Source organism: Erinaceus europaeus, chromosome 16 (assembly GCF_950295315.1).
Source record: "Erinaceus europaeus chromosome 16, mEriEur2.1, whole genome shotgun sequence".
NCBI classification, from domain to species: Eukaryota; Metazoa; Chordata; class Mammalia; order Eulipotyphla; family Erinaceidae; genus Erinaceus; species Erinaceus europaeus.
In genome coordinates this window covers 5,347,100-5,364,084 of record NC_080177.1, presented here as the reverse complement: position 1 = coordinate 5,364,084, position 16,985 = coordinate 5,347,100, and the positions used below count along the sequence as shown (strand labels likewise).

At 50.9% G+C, this 16,985-nt stretch overlaps 2 protein-coding genes across 2 annotated transcripts in view; one reads left to right on the top strand and one right to left on the bottom strand.

The window, feature by feature from the left end:
- Nucleotides 1-16,985, bottom strand: part of RPS27L (ribosomal protein S27 like) — a 63,374-nt gene that overhangs the window by 41,441 nt on the left and 4,948 nt on the right. The gene's annotated exons all lie outside the window — the stretch shown is intronic.
- The window catches only part of RAB8B (RAB8B, member RAS oncogene family), a 72,924-nt gene continuing 62,561 nt past the window's right edge, over nt 6,623-16,985 (top strand). The window contains exon 1 of the mRNA XM_060174360.1: nt 6,623-6,845. Coding sequence (XP_060030343.1) covers nt 6,722-6,845 — 124 coding nt within the window. The 5' untranslated portion in view covers nt 6,623-6,721. The remainder of the gene's footprint in view (nt 6,846-16,985) is intronic.

Here is a 16,985-nt window from a genome sequence, read left to right as displayed (position 1 = left end):
TGTATTTGTTTAGGTAACACAGAGACGTTTAAGGGGCTGAGGGATCACTCTCAGGTCTGGTAAAGCAGTGAGTCTTGCTTGCCATGTGTGTGGTCTGGGGCGAGAGCCTTGGCACCGCATGGGTGAGCCATAGTACTGGGGGTGCCTCCCGGGGTGTGGTCTCCTCTCTCTCTCTAACTCTATTAGAAGTTTTTTGTTTGTTTGTTTGTTTTGTTTTAAAGAATGAAAGGGACAAGGGAAATAGCTTAATGCTTCTGCAAACAGACTCTCATGCCTGAGGCTCCCAGGTCCCAGATTCAATTCCCTGTACCACCATAAGCCAGAGTTAAGCAGTGCTCTGGCAAAAATAAATAAATAAATAAATAAATAAATAAATAGCCTGGAGTGGTGAAATTACACATGAGAGAGGCCCCCATGCCCCCTCTCCGCACCCCACGCGTGTGCGCGCGCGCACACACACACACACACACACACACACACACACACACGTGTCTTTGTAGTGCTAGGCAGTGGTACACTCAGGTTTAAGCAGCAGGTTCAAGGACCCAGGTTCAAGCCCCCAAGTCCCTACCTGAAGAGGGGGAGTTCCACAGATAGTGAAGCAAGTCTGCAAGTGTTTCTCTGCTTCTCACTCTCCCTTCCTCCTCTCAGTTTCTCTCTGTCCTATCAAATCAATACATATAAAATCATTTAAAAAATGTTTGTAGCACAACAACAATAATAACTACAACAATAAAACAACAAGGGCAACAAAAGGGAATAAATAAATAAAATAAATATTAAAAAAAATGTTTGTAGCATCTTGGCGGCAGGGGCCCTGGCCACCAAGATGAATGTCCTGCTGGAAGAGGCAGGTGAGAGAAACTGCCTCAGCTGGTGCAGTGCAGCGTCCTGCTTGTGATGAGTGAGGGACAAAGGACACAAGCCAGAGAATGAAAAGTGCTGGTCAAACCCATCTGTAGCTCTCAGAGACCTCCCGCCAGGCAAATCTTTCTGCATCACCACCACCAGGAAGGACTCAGGCTTAGCCGGGTCACAGGCCCAGGAAGGGTCAGGTGCCGCCAGTCATAGCCACAGCAGGTCAGCTGCTTGGTCACCTAGAGGCCCATCAGCCAAGCTGCCGGCATCTGTGAACCTGGTCAAAGGTTTCCATCGACATTTTCAGAATCAGATTGGGTCCCTGCTGTCTCTAGAACTCCTCAGGCAAGTGACATCTCCAGGATGGGCTTGGGCAACTGGCAAAAACAAAAAAGATCTGGTCTGCTGTTGGTCTGCTTCTAATTCTGCTTCTAAAACCCCTTCTGTTTCACTGGTTTAATCCCCCCTGCTTAACACTGTATTTTGTTTACATAACCACTGTTAACTAAGCACTGCCCTGCCTCCAGGGCATTGGTTTAATCCTCACTGTTTTGCACGCTTTTTCCATCTCCCCACCCCCTATCCTACAGTACATCCTCTTGGGACCTGACACTTCCATCTCAGGAGATATAAGGACAGGATTGTGATTAGAGATAGCTTAGATTGGGCTGCGTTCCACGTGAATAAAGACTGAACTACGTGTACCACTCAGCCATGTGTCCCTGGTCGTCTCTCTCTTCCGCCCACGAAGCTAGCCCGGCAGTCTGCCCCTCCCTTTAAATGCATCCTACATGAACCCATTCCCAGGCACAGCTCTGATGAACAAGGGACAGTACGGCCACACCAGCTAGGTGGTGGCACATATGTCGCCATTCGCCAGGACCTGGGCACAAGCTCCTGGCTCCAACTTGCATGGAATGGGCATGGGGGGAGTTTCACCAGAAGTGAAGCAGTACTACAGGTCTCTTTCTCTCTCTTCCCCACTCATCTTATTTTCTCTCTTTCCTATCAAATAAAATAAAATGTGTGTGTGTGTGTGGGGGGAGGCATTGACACAGTCACACAATAACGTGGACTTTTAGGAATTCCACTTAGAAGAAGAAATAGCCTTCTCAGCTCCATTAATACACTTCTCGTCAAGTTCCTTCCTTCCTTTTTACAATGTGCTGATTTTATGAGAGGCCAGAGCAGGGCCCTCAGGCATACAAGTCACGCTCTACAGCTGAGCTATCTCTCCTCAGCTCTGCCTAGTCCTTTGAATGAGGTGCCTAGATTCAACAGAAATGTTGTACAGCCACTGCCCCCGCCCAGATTTAATCTCTAAGTGACATTTTTGTTGCACAAACCAAACAGGGGAATCAACAGTGCCTAAAACAGTTCTTGAAAGTCAACCCATCAAAACGCTGAAATGTTTCCTCTAGGGTGCACAGACAGACCAGCTAAAAAGTCCCAGTGTTACAGGCACCGAGGAGAGAGAAAACCCAGGAAAGTGAAAATGAGACAGACTTCTTTTTCTCATTCCCACATTCCCAGCATGCTCCAGAATTCCCCTCAGGAATTTTAGGGACTTTAAAATTCCTAAACTCCAGACAGCCAGGGGCCACACTAAGGAGCAGCAAGTATGTGTAGGGCCTCACTGGGTCACCACCCAGAAGCTCCCCCAGGGCCACCCAAGGGGTTCTCCCACCCCATCTGCACTTCTCCCCCACATTTTTGCTTCCCTTGCAGCTTCTGCATTGCCTCAGTGAAGACTTGCCAGTGACCAATCCCCGGGGTCACCCTTAGCTGGCACTGAGCACCCCAAAAAGAAGAGGAGTAAAGCAAGTAATATGCTAGGGCCCCAGGAGTATCTGAACCCCCCATTCCTCCCCACCACCCTGTACCCCAAGTCAGAACCACACAACTCCAGCCAGGGCTCCTGTGTTCCCATATACTCCACCCTAGCCTGTGACCACAGGTCACTTGCTCTTCCTGTGGGGTTCATCTCAGTCCCTCTCACTCAGCTCCCCACTGGGTGGAGCCATGGTGATCCAGGAGGAGGGGCAGGGAGCGTGTGTGTGTGTGTGTGTGTGTGTGTGTGTGTGTGTGTGTGTGTGCTTAAAGATATTTTATTTGAATGAGAGAGCGATATAGAAAGTCACAGAGAGCCACTGGGATGGCTGATGGTTATTCTGGGGATTGAACCCGGGACCTCAGAGCCTCAGGCATATAAGCCTTTTACAGAACCATTGTGTCTCCCCAGCCCCAGCCTTCGTGCTTTGGGACAAGCCAGGGAACCCTGGGGAAGTCAGTGTCCCCAGCTGTGAAAGGGCTTGGTTCTGCTGTTCTTCTGCCGCTCAGGGCTGTTGTGATGATGAAGGGAGAGGGGCCAGGAAGCAGTATCGCCGCACACCAGCCCTTGACAGTACTCCCACTCACTTCCTATCAAACCCCTATCTCCACCCCAGCTCTCACCTGTATTGCAATTTTTGTGTTCATTTTTTAAATTATCTATTTATTAATTGGATAGAGACAGCCAGAAATTGAGAGAGAAGGGGGGTGATAGAGAGAGAGAGAGACAGAGAGACCCCTGCAACACTGCTTCACTGCTTGTGAAGCTTTCCCCCTGCAGGTGGGGCGCTGGGGGCTAGAACCTGGGTCCTTGTGCATTGTAGCATGTGCACCTAACCAGGTGTGCCACCACTCAGCTCCCTTGTGTTCATTTTTTTAAAAAATATTTTTATGGGAGTTGGGCGGTAGTGCAGCGGGTTAAGCGCAGGTGGCACAAAGTGTAAGGACCGGCATAAAGATCCCGGTTCGAGCCCCCAACTCCCCACCTGCAGGGGGGTCGCTTCACAGGCGGTGAAGCAGGTCTGCAGGTGTCTATCTTTCTCTCCCCCTCTCTGTCTTCCCCTCCTCTCTCCGTTTCTCTCTGTCCTATCCAACATCGGCAACATCAATAACAACAACAATAACTACAACAATAAAACAAGGGCAACAAAAGGGAATAAATATTTAAAAAATATCTTTACTTATTATTGGATAGAGACAGAGAGACATTGAGAGGAGAGAGAAGGTAGGGAGGAAAAGAGACAGAGAGACACCTGCAGCCCTGCTTCACCACTCATGAAGCCTTCCCTCTGTAAGTGGGGACCAGGGGCTTGGGCCTGGGTCCTTGTGCATGGTAATACATGCACTTAACCAGGTGTGCCACCACCCACCCCTCTGCAATGTCTGTGTTCATTAAATACTATCTCCAGAAAATCCCCTCTCCAGAAAATCCCCAACTCTAACTTTTCCACTGGACCTAGTTCTTTACCACCTCAGTGTGATCATCTTCATACAGAAAGAGAATGCCAATATGTCATGCAGACAGTGGGGCTGGAAGTTACTGGAACAGCACACCTTTTATGAGAGGAAAAAAGAAAAGTTCCATTGGTCTTTGAAGCATTAGTTGTCTTCCTTTCCAGAATGAAGATGAAAGTCTAGAACTGAGTTGTTCACACTTGCTCAGCCCTGGCTGGGATCCAGTTCACAAACTTGCTCAAGGGTTGTCACAGAGGCCCATCCCATGCCAGAGGGCAGAAGGCCTCCTTATCAAGGGCTCAAAATCGACTTTCACCCCCCTGAGGCTTTTACTCCCATCAACTGGGTTCTAGGAAATAGACTTTGGACTGGGAGCAACCTTCTGCATCCTGTGAACAATCAGTGTGAATTAATGGTCATTTCATCTACTCACATAGACAGTAAAGATCCACGCAGGGCCAAATGAATCTTCTGCTACAAGACAAACACAAAATGTAACGGGCACAGTTCCCAAAGTTACACGGCGCCAAAGGTGTGCTTTAGAAATGCTTGCTTTCTTGTTCAGCTCACTGCCCAGGTTTTGTCTTATTCCACAAATGGTTTTGTTCACTGGTTCCCTTAGTAACCTCTGACAGAATTCCAGAAGGCATGTCCTTAGATCTAAAGTAAATGCATATGCTAGTAGGTCTCCACTTATCTTGGCCTCAGCACTTTGTCTTTGAAAAAAAAAAAATTCTGAGGACTCCAAAGAACTTTTGCTCATGTGGGTATCTGTCCGATGTCAGTACTTGACATGTTTAAAGCCTAAGAAGAGGGGAGGAGGCAGATGATTCTGAGTGGATAGGGCTTCTGGTTCTGGACCATGTTATTTATTCACTTACCCTTCCACTTAACCTGAGCCAGTAAACTGCCTTTCAGTAAGACTTAATCCGGCAATGGACGGTTAAGTGCAGTCACTAGTAGAGGATTAACTTGAGTAAAACACAATGCTGTTTAGCCTCTTCATTTGACATCTAGTAAGTGGGACCCTTGGGAGCCATGACCACTGTCTCTACAATGCCTTCTGGATTGCAAAGAGCATTCAGGAGTAGCTCACTTAATTTTCAGAACCACCCAACGGTACATCTTACTTCATGCCCATTTTACAGACAAGAGAACTGAGGTCCAGAGATCCCATGTTCGCTTAAGCAGAGACAAGAATGCAAACCAGGGGCCAGGTGGTGGCACGCTTGGTTAAGCGCACACATCACAGTGCTCAAAGGACCCGGGTTCAAGCCCCTGGTCCTCATCTGCAGGGGAAAAGCTTCAGGAGTGGTGAAGCAGGGCTCTGTCTCTTTCCCTCACTATCTCTCCCTCCTCTCTCAATTTCTCTCTGTCCAACAATAAGGGGTTAAAAAAAAAAAAAAAAAAAAAACAACCCAGGGAGTCGGGCTGTAGCGCAGCGGGTTAAGCGCAGGTGGCGCAAAGCACAAGGACCGGCATAAGGATCCCGGTTCGAACCCCGGCTCCCCACCTGCAGGGGAGTCGCTTCACAGGCGGTGAAGCAGGTCTGCAGGTGTCTACCTTTCTCTCCTCCTCTCTGTCTTCCCCTCCTCTCTCCATTTCTCTCTGTCCTATCCAACAACGACAACAACAATAATAACTACAACAATAAAACAACAAGGGCAACAAAAGGGAATAAATAAATAAATTTAAAAAAACCCTTAAGAAAAGGATGCAAATTCTCTTCTCTAAGTTCACTTTCCCTGTCTCACAGGAGGGTTTGCACCGTGGCAGACCTGTAGCACCAGCCTTAATAGTCCCCACCCCCCGGTTTTCCACCCAGCCTGCTGCGTGGAGGTGTACAAGGCACAGCCGCTGCTGCAATGCACGTCGTACTTCGCTCTGGTCTTTTGTGGGTGAGCACGAGGACCTGGGTGGGGTTCAAGTTCGCACCACAGTCACCCTTTGCAAGCTCTGTAACGGAGGGGCTTGGGTTGGGGTAGAGGCCGTGCTGGCAGGGCCTGGAGCAGAAGCCGCTGAATGCAGCCTGCAGACCCCCGCCCTGACCACCCCAGCACCCAGGGGTGGGGGTGGAGGGTAAAGCAGGCATCCCCGCTCGGGCCCTGGCGGAATGGACGCGGGCATCGCTGAACTCAGATCTCCAGGTCCTGACTTTGAAAGGCACTCGCACACAAAGAAAACCCTAAGTTTAGATCCCTGCGGTCCGCGCGGAGCTCCAAAGCCGGCGTCCCTTCCCGGCTGGAGAGAACATGCCGAGTCCCCCGGGATACCCCGCCCAGGGCGCATCTGTTACCAACCCGCTGGGCAGCCCTGATTGCCCGCGCTGGGCACGCCCGAGCCTCCTCGGGGAGACTACAAGTCCCAGAAACCGCCGGGGCGCGGGCGGTGATGACGCAGACGCCGCGGATTGGCCGATCGGGGCGGGCGCGTAGGCCTCGTCACGAGGCGGGGCGGGGCGCGGGGCGGGGCGCGCGGCGGCTGGGCGGGCACGCCCCCTGCCCGCGGCCCCCTCCCGCCTGTGGCCGCGGCTCGGCTCGCTCGCTCGCTCCCCGGGGCAGAGGGCCGGAGCGAGAAGATGGCGAAGACCTACGACTATCTCTTCAAGCTGCTGCTCATCGGCGACTCGGGCGTGGGCAAGACCTGCCTCCTGTTCCGCTTCTCCGAGGACGCTTTCAACACCACCTTCATCTCCACCATCGGTGAGGGGGGGCGGCGGCGGCCGGAGCGAGCAGCGGGGCCGGGGGCCGGGGGCCGGGGGCCGGGGGCCGGGGGCCGGGAGCGCCCCTCCGGGAAGGGACCCGCGGTCGCCGGGCCGCCCCGCGGCGGGAGGGGCACCGGCGGGGACCCCGGGGGGGTGAAGAGGGAACTTGGGGAGGGGGTGGGCCCGGGAGGGAGGGGACCCTCAGAACAAGGACTTTGGGGGAGACCGCAGGGCTGGGGGGGTGACAGGGAGGGGCGGAGGGGGAGGAGGACAGGAAATGTCTCGGAGAGGGAGGAGAGGCTGGAGGGTGTGAAATGGATTAAAAGACAGGAAAGAGGAAGGAAACAGGAAGGGGGAAATGAAGGGTTGGGGGAATGGGTGGGACTTGCCGTGGAGAGGCCGAGGGCGCAGCGACAGGACGGGGCGGGGGTCTGGGGGACCCGGGTCCCGGGGGCTCTGGGCAGAGCTGTCATGGGGCGAGGGGGTGGGGCGGGAAAAATGGCAGGTGGGAGAAGATTTCAGGGGACCCCAGGAGGGGGTGAGGGGACTTGCCCGAGAAAGCCAAGGAAAACTGGGTGTGAGATGGGAAAGAAAAAAAAAGGGGGGGGGGGAGGGAGGTGGGTGGAGGGGTGGGGGCAAGTCCAAGGAGAGAAGATGGGGAAGCAAGACTGCGCGCTCCGGGTCCTGGATCCACCTCCCGCCACCACCCTTCTTTGAGGCAAGTGCGGGAGAAAAATAGCAAAAAGTGACTAAGAATGGACAGACGCCCAAGATGCCTTCATTGCCGAGCTCTGGGGCTGTCCCGCCAGGGCTTTAAGGGAAAGAAAAGGTGGCTGCGGGGAATGGTGCGTGCGGTGGTCAGGAGAGCCTGCTTCTCTCTTTCGTTGCCCCGTGCTAAGAAGCAACACTTGTCCGTTTGTAAAAAAGAAAAAGAAAAAGAAAATCCTTGGACTTGGACGTTTAGTAGCTTCTCAGCCACGGAGTTGGTCCGGCTCTCCACCCCACCCCTGTCCTTGTGTCCCTGTATGTTTTGCTCTTGCTCTGTGTCATTATTTGGTAAATGAATCACAACAGGCCCTATAGCTCCCCCCCCCCCCCCCCAATTAATTTCAGTTGATTCAGAGCTTTTGTTGCTGTTGGTTGGAAGCTTTCTACTTTGGTCCTAGAAGATTTTGATGTGCAGGTAACAAGATCTCTAACTTACTCCAAGAAGCAAATCCAAGCTGGTTTTTAAGCTGCCTTGTTATGAAGCTGCTGTTGATTAAGTCTTTGCAGCTTTTTTTCCCTCTCTCTCTCTTTTATATTTATTTATTCTCCCTTTTGTTGCCCTTGTTTTTTTATTGTTGTTGTTATGGATGTCGTCGTTGTTGGACAGGACAGAGAGACATGGAGAGAGGAGGGGAAGACAGAGAGGGGGAGAGAAACACAGACACCTACAGACCTGCTTCACCACCTGTGAAGCGACTCCCCTGCAGGTGGGGGGGGGGGGGCTCGAACCGGGATCCCTCTGCCTGTCCTTGCGCTTTGAGCCATGGGCGCTTAACCCGCTGTGCTACCGCCCGACTCCCTGCAGCTTTTTATGTCTGGGTGTTTCTAATACTAACTCACTTAGATAGTTTTCAAATGGTTCTGACATGGGGCATATCAGGGAACTTGTGCCGTGGTATTAAGAATATTTATCTGGTGGTCCAGGAGGTGGCGCAGTGGCTAAGGCACTAGACTCTCAAGCATGAGGTCCTGAGTTCAATCCCCAGCAGCACATGTACCAGAGTGATGGCTGGTTCTTTCTCTCCTCCTATCTTTCTCATGAATAAATAAATCTTTAAAAAAAAGTTTCTTAAAAAAAGAAAATTTAAATATCTGTATATTTTAGAGATACTTCTTGAAAAAAGAATCAAGTGGCTGGAAAGACTGAGAATCACTGTTCAGACCAGAACATGAACTCTCACATGGATGAGTGGCCGGGACCTCCCAGGGTCCATGATGGTGTCGACTTAGGGAAGTTTGAGTTGCAAGTTCACGGCAGTGAGTCTTGAGTGGGACTTTCTCTTTTATGGGAAAGACAATTTGAAATGTCATGTCTCATTTCCCAAAGGTTTGGTGGGAGCTGTTAACGGTAATGCACAGACCTTCACTTTTGATGCTGGCAAGAATTCCAAAGCCCCAGATAAACCCATTTCCTTGTCAGATGCATATTCTGTAGACTTGGGGGGCATCTGGACAGGTAAAGAAGGGTCTCTGGCAAGTTGAGTGAGCTGTGCCCCCCCCCCCCCCATTAGGGTTATTGCCTGGGCTCTGCATACACGATGAATCTACTACTCCTGGTCACCATTTGTTTATTTTCCTGTTCTTTTTTTTTTTTTTTTCCCCTGGTAGAGACAGAATTAGAAAGGGAGGAAGAACAAGTGAAAGATAGAGAGGGAGACACACACACACACACACACACACACACACACCTGTAGCACTGCTCCAATGCTAGTGGAATCTCCTTCCCTACAGGAGGGGAGCTGGGCTTGAACCTCAGTCCTTGCACATAGTGATCATGTGTGCTCTCTGCCAAGTGCACCACTGCCCAGCACCACCTTTTGCCCCTTCTAAATGTGACCCTCCCCGAAGTTGGGTCCTGCTTTGAAAGCTAGTGAACTTTGCTGAGGCCGTTGACATTAGCTCCTTGGCTGACTTTCGCTTGTTTGTAAGAGTTGTGCTAATTTTCTTCCACCTCTTTATTTATTTATTTATTTATTTATTATTTATTTATTCCATTTTGTTGCCCTTGTTGTAGTTATGATTGATGTTGTTGTTGTTGTTGGATAGGACAGAGAGAAATGGAGAGAGGAGGGGAAGACAGAGAGGGGGAGAGAAAGACAGACACCTGCAGACCTGCCTCACCGCCTGTGAAGCGACTCCCCTGCAGGTGGGGAGCCGGGGGCTCGAACTGGGATCCTTACGCTGGTCCTTGCGCTTTGCGCCACCTGTGCTTAACCCGCTGCGCTACCGCCTGACTCCCCCACCTTTTATGCCTTGGTTTTTCACCCTGCATTTCCTGAATGATGATGTCTGCTTTCTCTTAACGAGATTTTTGCCTTTCATTGTGAAGACTTGTGTGTGTGTGTGTTTTCTCTTTTCTTCTCTTCCTTTCCTCCCCATTTTGTTTGTTTGTTTGTTGTAGCTTTTGTCTTTCCCAGGGCTTCTCTGCTCCAGCCTTATTATTTATTTATTTTTATATACATACAGAGAGAGAGAGAGAGAGACACTACAGCGCCAAAGCTTCCTCCAGGGCAGCAGGGGCTGGGCTTCAGCCCGGCGGTCACACCGTCCAGGCGATATCCCAGGTTTCGCCCACCTTCGTGTGCGCATTTTCTAACGACTGGAATTTGGCTCTGTGGAGGGCAGCAGCTCTTTTGGCCCAAACACCAGGGTCCTGAACTAGTCTGGCACTGGCAGTGGCCATCACGGGGTGAATCTCCTGTGTGATCTGGATCTTTGCATTGTCTGAGGGGTGGATGTGGTCAGGAGGAGGCTGCGAGCTATGCCTTTCGGTTGACTTGGAGGAGGGGAAGTCCCAGGCCTCTTCTCTGGCCCCAGAGCCCCGGCAGGAAGTGGTAGCACACTACCTTCCAGCAGCAGAATATCTGTACCTCAACCCTTGTTTCTTGCTGTTGAAATCGAGCGTGGACAATCAAGCGAAGGTTTATCACGCTCACACAGTACGTCTTGTAGCACAATCCAGTCCTTGCTCCCCCCAGCCCCCCCCCAGGCGCCAGGCTGTGGATCAGTTGATCCGTAATTATTAATATTTCCTGAAGCCCCTAGTAAGTTCCTGGCCTCTTGGACTGGGTTCTGACAAGGACTGGCTACAGCCTCACTGTCAAAGCTTGATAAGGTCTGGCTCCAGGAAGGGTCCATTTCTTACCGCCCAGCGTTGCTGTGCGTGTGTGTAGATAGGTAGATAGGTCTGCGCGCCCATGTTCTCTCCCCTGTGACACTCAGAGTCTTAGTTTCGCTTCATCAGATTGTGAACAGTTTTTGCAGAGGGCTTTGATCATCTCTGGACACTGCTGATGGCAGTTCTGCCATTGTGAAAGGAAGGGGACAAATTAGTCATACTGATGGCAGACACGTTGTCTCTCACATCATCTCATTTCTCTAAGGTTCTTTGGCCTGTCTGAGACTCCCCCCCCCCCCCATTTCCTTCCTGCTTGGGGTGTTGGAGAACACCTTTGCTTTCAACCGACTTACTTGGGATCTTCTGGTGGTTCAGTCAGATGATCATTGGCTCACTGTGGGTAGAACTGTTTGACCCATTGGAAATCACAAACCCAGATTAATCTGTCCATATGTTGGGGAACTGAGAAAACTTTTTTCTCATGGACTCCTCAAGCCCTTTACATGATCACAATGACTGTTAAAGGACCCTCAAATGTCACATTGAGGCAACTGCCAAATAGTGAGCCAGTTAGCTGTGCGTTATTTTTTCCCTGCGGGACCTGGGTGTATTTTCAGTACTGAGAAGAGGGTATCCCCTGCCTTGGAATGGTGTGTGCTCAGCAAGGTACTGGCGGAAAAGAAAGACAACCCAGCCCTGTCCTCTGACAGGGCAATCTAAGCCTCTTCCCTTGCTGGCTCTTCTCTGCCTGCCCTGCCCTGCTCTGCCCCCTTCCTCTTGGGGTATTTCCTGAGTGGTTTCATTATTTAGTATAGTGATAGCTTGACAGCAGAACGAGTCTTAGAAGCCCTGAATTTACGTGAGAAAACTAAAGCTAAGTTGATAACAGTGAGCTCTCACACAGCCAAAGTTCAGGTCTCTGTCAGCACTGACAGCCTAGCCGCTGCTGTTTCTGATCCAGAGGATCCCCTCCAGGAGTTAGCTGCTTCCCCGCCCCCCTACCCCCACCCCAGGGTGGAGTTGGACTCTGCACTCATGCTGCCACGGGAGAGAGTTAAGATGCTTCCACCTTGATCAGGGAAATCTGTTCCGGGAAGTTTGGTCACTTTTAATCCAGTGTGACTAGTCCTATAGGTGCCCACACTGGGAGAACTCAGCACATCGTGGCTGGCCTTTGCTCTCTCTCTCTCTGTTGGTAGTTTCAGGTTAGGGGATCAAAGTGCATCCTGTCATTAGAATTCCTTCAGTCGGTGGCCAGCTGGTTATTGGTGCCACCTGGCTCTTTCGGTTGTGTGATATCCTGTGACTTTGTACATCTTTGTGGGTTCCTTTTCCTTACAGCCAGGGGTTGGCAAACTAAGGCCCACAGGCCAGATGGTGACTTGCAGCCTGTTTCTGTACATCCCTAAGCTAAGCATGGTTCTGCTTTTTTTTTTTTTTTTTAAGGACATTAAAAAAAAAAGTACAACAGAACAAAGACCATGTATCTGGGACCACACAGCCCACAAGGCCTAGGAATATTTTACTAACAGGGCCTCAGAGAGAAAGTTTGCTGACCTCAGCTTCAAATGAAACACTGTTTTTGGTTGGTAGAAATTCAAAGCTTTTTATGAAGACTTATTAACTGGAAAACAAAGTTTGTCACACATTAAAAAAAAAAATCATAGTGTAGCGGGTTAAGTGCACATGGCGTGAAACTCGAGGATCGGCATAAGGAACCATAAGGAACCATAAGGGTTCCATAAGGAACCCCCCCCCCCCCCCCCCGGCTCCCCGCCTGCAGGGGGTTCGCTTCACAGGTGGTGAAGCAGGTTTGCAGGTGTCTGTCTTTCTCTCCCCCCGTCTGTCTGTCTTCCCCTCCTCTCTCCATTTCTCTCTGTCCTATCCAACAATGATGACATCAATAACAACAACAATAACCACAACAGTAAAAAAAAACCTAAGATGATATCAACATTTGGCTGAGCAGAATCCAGATACAGAGAGCAAGTTGATCTTGGTTTTTCATAGCTCCGTTCCTCACTTCCAACTTCTCCAACCCAAACATGCACAGAACCGACACCTTCAAATTGAACGTTCTGTACGTCAAAGCTTGTTTTAACGTCATCGAGTTCTCTCAAAGCTGTTGGTAGATTCCCCATCTCGCGAGTGATTGGGTTGGCAGCAGCTGGTTCCAAAAATGCAGGATGGAGAATCTGACGGGAAAGGGTTAAAGCATCTCTTCAGCTAGCCTCCGCGTGAATGGAAAAGAGCCAGCTAGCCAGTGAAGGCTGACGGGCGGGCGGGGAAACTGAGTCTTGGGTCTGGATGCTGACGTGTGTGCAGAGCATGCGTGTGGCTTCATGAAGGGCTTCTCCAGCTGCTTGCTCTGAGGGTCGTCCGCCCATCAGGGAGGAGGTTCACTTGGCAGTGGTGGCGGCTTGTTTGGATCTGCTGAGAAAAGAAGGGAAAGAGGTTTGGCTTGGGTATTGTTTCAGAGGCAAATCAATGTACTCTTAGAAGACAGAGGGAAATCCAGCAGTGGATTCTTGAGCGGATTCTGATCACAGGATGGAGAAAATACCAGGAGCGCAGACCACGGAAGCTGCAGGCACAACCAGCTACCTGCCTGTCTGCCTGCATATCCAGCTGTCCTGAGACCGGGGCTCCCCTGGGGGCAGGGGGTGGGTAGAACTGGGACTCGGGGACATTTTGCAGGGGAGAGTTTTCATATCGGGATGAGAAGAGGGATGGTGTAGGCATGAAGCCGTGGAGTTGAGGTGGTGAGTAGCATCGGCGAACATGACAGACTCCGCAGTGTCTGAAATGGAGCCACAGAGGAAGTGGTCGGCTCCTGGCCAGCGGTGGGGAGAGGACATGGCGGGTGCAGAAGAGGTCGTGAATCTAGAGCCAGGTCACTGGATTCATGTCCTGGCATCTGCTGTCCCTGGTTTGCTGGCTTTTCATGAGCCCCTTGGCCCCCTAGGAACTCGGGAGTTGAATATGACCGTCCCAGCCTCTCTGGGTTGCTGTGCGCTCCCTAGGAATAAGATTCAAGTCTTGTTCGTCTTCACAACTCCCCCGAGGCCGCTTTTAAATGGTGGCGGCCCCCTCTGGATTGAATGAGTGGACCTGGATGAGTCTGCGACGACGCCACGACGCCTTAGGAGCTGCGAAGTGTGGCTTGAAGTTGGTTATTACTGTCTGTCAGAGTACCACAGAGAATTGGATGGTGCCTGAGAGGAGATTCGAAGTGCTGAACTGAGCCCTGCACATCAGAAGGGTGTCTTCCCCCAGTAGCGAATGCTGTGTGTCTTTCTATAGTCCCTCTGAAAGGGGTGGTTTTTTTTTTTTTTTTGAAATATGAATGATTTCTCACTTGTCTTTCAGACTCTATAATGAGCTATTTAACACCCCACTTCCAACCCCCACTAACATAAATACCAAATAGAAAAAGTGAAATCACTGGGTTTGCTGTCGGGAAGCCATTTCAGCTTTGTCTCTGCCCATCAGCTTCAGACAATGCAACAGATGCCTGTTAACAGTCTCCTGCCTGGCTCTAATTGGCAGATGGAGCTGCTTGGGGCCTGTTCAGCTGGGCACTGGCTTGAGTGGCAGCCTGTCAAGCAGAGTGGAACCGGGCAGGGCGTTTGGGTAGAGCACAGCCACATTCAATTTTTTTTTTAGGGGTTCCTGCACTAGAATCCATTGCTCCTGGAGGCCATTTTTTCCACTTTGTTACTGTTATTGCTGTTGTTGTTATTGTATCTTGTTACTGCTGCTGCTGTTGGACAGGACAGAGAGACATGGAGAGAGGAGGGGAAGACAGAGAGGGGGAGAGAAAGATAGACACCTGCAGACCTGCTTCACTGCCTGTGAAGCGACTTCCCTGCAGGTGGGGAGCTGGGAGCTCGAACCAGATTCAGTTTTTTTTTTCCTCCAGGGTTATTGCTGGGCTCGGTGCCTGCACCATGAATCCACCGCTCCTGGAGGCCATTTTTCTCCCTTTTGTTGCCCTTGTTGTTGTAGCCTCGTTGTGGTTATTATTATTGCCATCGTTGATGTTGTTCATTGTTGGATAGGACAGAGAGAAATGGAGAGAGGAGGGGAAGACAGAGAGGGGGAGAGAAAGACAGACACCTGCAGACCTGCTTCACTGCCTGGGAAGCGACTCCCCTGCAGGTGGGGAGCTGGGGACTTGAACCGGGATCCTTAGGCCGGTCCCTGCGCTTTGCGCCACCTGCGCTTAACCCACTGCGCCACCGCCCAACCCCCCCCCCCCCCAGATTCAGTTTTTAAGACACATAGCAACACGGATGACACCCCTCACTAAGATGTAAAGCTGATGTAGGCAGCTATGTTTTCCGCTTTTATTTCTGGGAGTGAGGGGGTTGGACTAGATGTGGCTGGAATGAAGGCTGGACTGAAGTCTTGAAGCTTTTGCAAAGTGGCTTTCCCTGAGGGTCTGTTTTGATGCTGGGCCCTAGAACATGGAGTAGTATTTCAGGCCTGCCTGAAATCTGTGCTTTGGCCTGCACGCCTGCACTGACAGGCTAGGGGAGGCTGCCGGGGTGGCTGTGCTGGGTGGGGTTCGAGGCCTGTCTGAGTTCAGCCCTGATGCCCACCTGGGCAGTGCAGGGGGCGTGGGGGTGACAGCACCCTCCACATTTGCCGTCTCCTTCCTCTGGTGAATCGGTGGTCACCGTCCATTGCACCGTGTCTATTCCAATGTAAACCGGTGAGGAGCCGGGAGCTAGCCTGCCTGGTAGAGCTCACGCTACTGTGCAGGGGGCCCTGGGTTCGAGCTCCGGCACCACGTGGGAGCACCAAGTTCAGCACTGGGGGAGCTCTGTGGGTGGTGAAGCAGTGTGCGTTAGCTCTTACTTGTTGTCTTGCTCCTTCTCTTTCCCTAAAAGTAAAAGAGAGAAAGAGAGAACCCCTCAGCGGTATCTCACAAGTGGGAAGCTCTGGATTTGTCCCTTGGCCACTTAAAGGAGAGAGAATACAGACAGGTGCTGCCAGTGAGCCGCTCTAATGGTCCCTCGCACTGTGTCTGGAGGGCGTGACTTTCTCACATCTGATGTTGTGTTTTGAGTTTCCTTCCTCCCGCCCTCCCTCCTTCCTTCCTTCCTTCCTTCTTTCCTTCCTCCCTTCGCTCTCTCTTTTTGATTTGAATTAATAAGAATCTGCTAGAAAGCAGGTGTGTGATTATCTTTAGAGGAGAGGTAAGCTTTGTGTATATAGTTTCTTTTTTTTAATAATTTTTAAAAAAAAATTTATTTCCTTTTTGTTGACCTTGTTTTTATTGTTGTTGTTTTTGATGTTGTGGTTGTTGCATAGGACAAAGAGAAAATGGAGAGAGGAGGGGAAGACAGAAAAGGGGAGAGAAAGACAGACACCTGCAGACCTGCTTCACCGCCTGTGAAGCGACTCCCCTGCAGGTGGGGAGCCGGGAGCTGGAACCAGGATCCTTATGCCGGTCCTTGTGCTTTGTGCCATGTGCACTTAACCTGCTGCACTACCGCCCGACTCCCTTTTTTAATGATTAAAAAAAAAATTAAAGCATTTTATTTTATTTTATTTTTGAGAGAGATGCAGAGAGAGACACACACAGAGAGAAACACCAGAGCACTTCACAGCTCTGGCTTATGGTGTTGTGGGGGATTGAACCTGGGACCCTGAAGCCTCAGGCATGAAAGTCTCTTTGCATATCCATTATACTATCAACACCTCCACCCCCCAGTTTCTTTCTTTCTAAGTAACTTTGTTACTCAGGACTTCTTTTGGGAAGCCCCTTAGAGTGGTGAAAGTGGAGAGCAAACTCTGGATCACTTCTCCCCATCTCCCTGAGTCCATTCAGTCATTTCTTACTGCCATACCTGTGGCATTCAGTCTGTTTAATTAGGCGCTTTGATGCCTGTTGCTGAACCTTTGGACAGTTTCCAAGGAGCTTTCATCCTCTTCGGCCCAGAATGTTCACTCTTGGCTCCCAGGAGAAAAAAAGTCAAGGCTCTGCCTGTCCTTGTGTTCAGTTTTGACTTCCTCCCAGACAGCCTGGAGCCCTGTCAGTGACACAGTGACACAACTCTCACAGCCCTCTGTGCAAGCGGGGTCAGGGGTCCCATCCCACCTCACGGACCCAAAGCAGGCAGGCAGTGTTTTTGTCTGCGCAGAGCTCAGCTGCCAGGGCCGAGACTGGCACGACTTCCTTTCACCGCTAGGCCATTGTGCACACTTGTGGAAGAAACTCAGCCGGCGTTATTTCAGTAACTC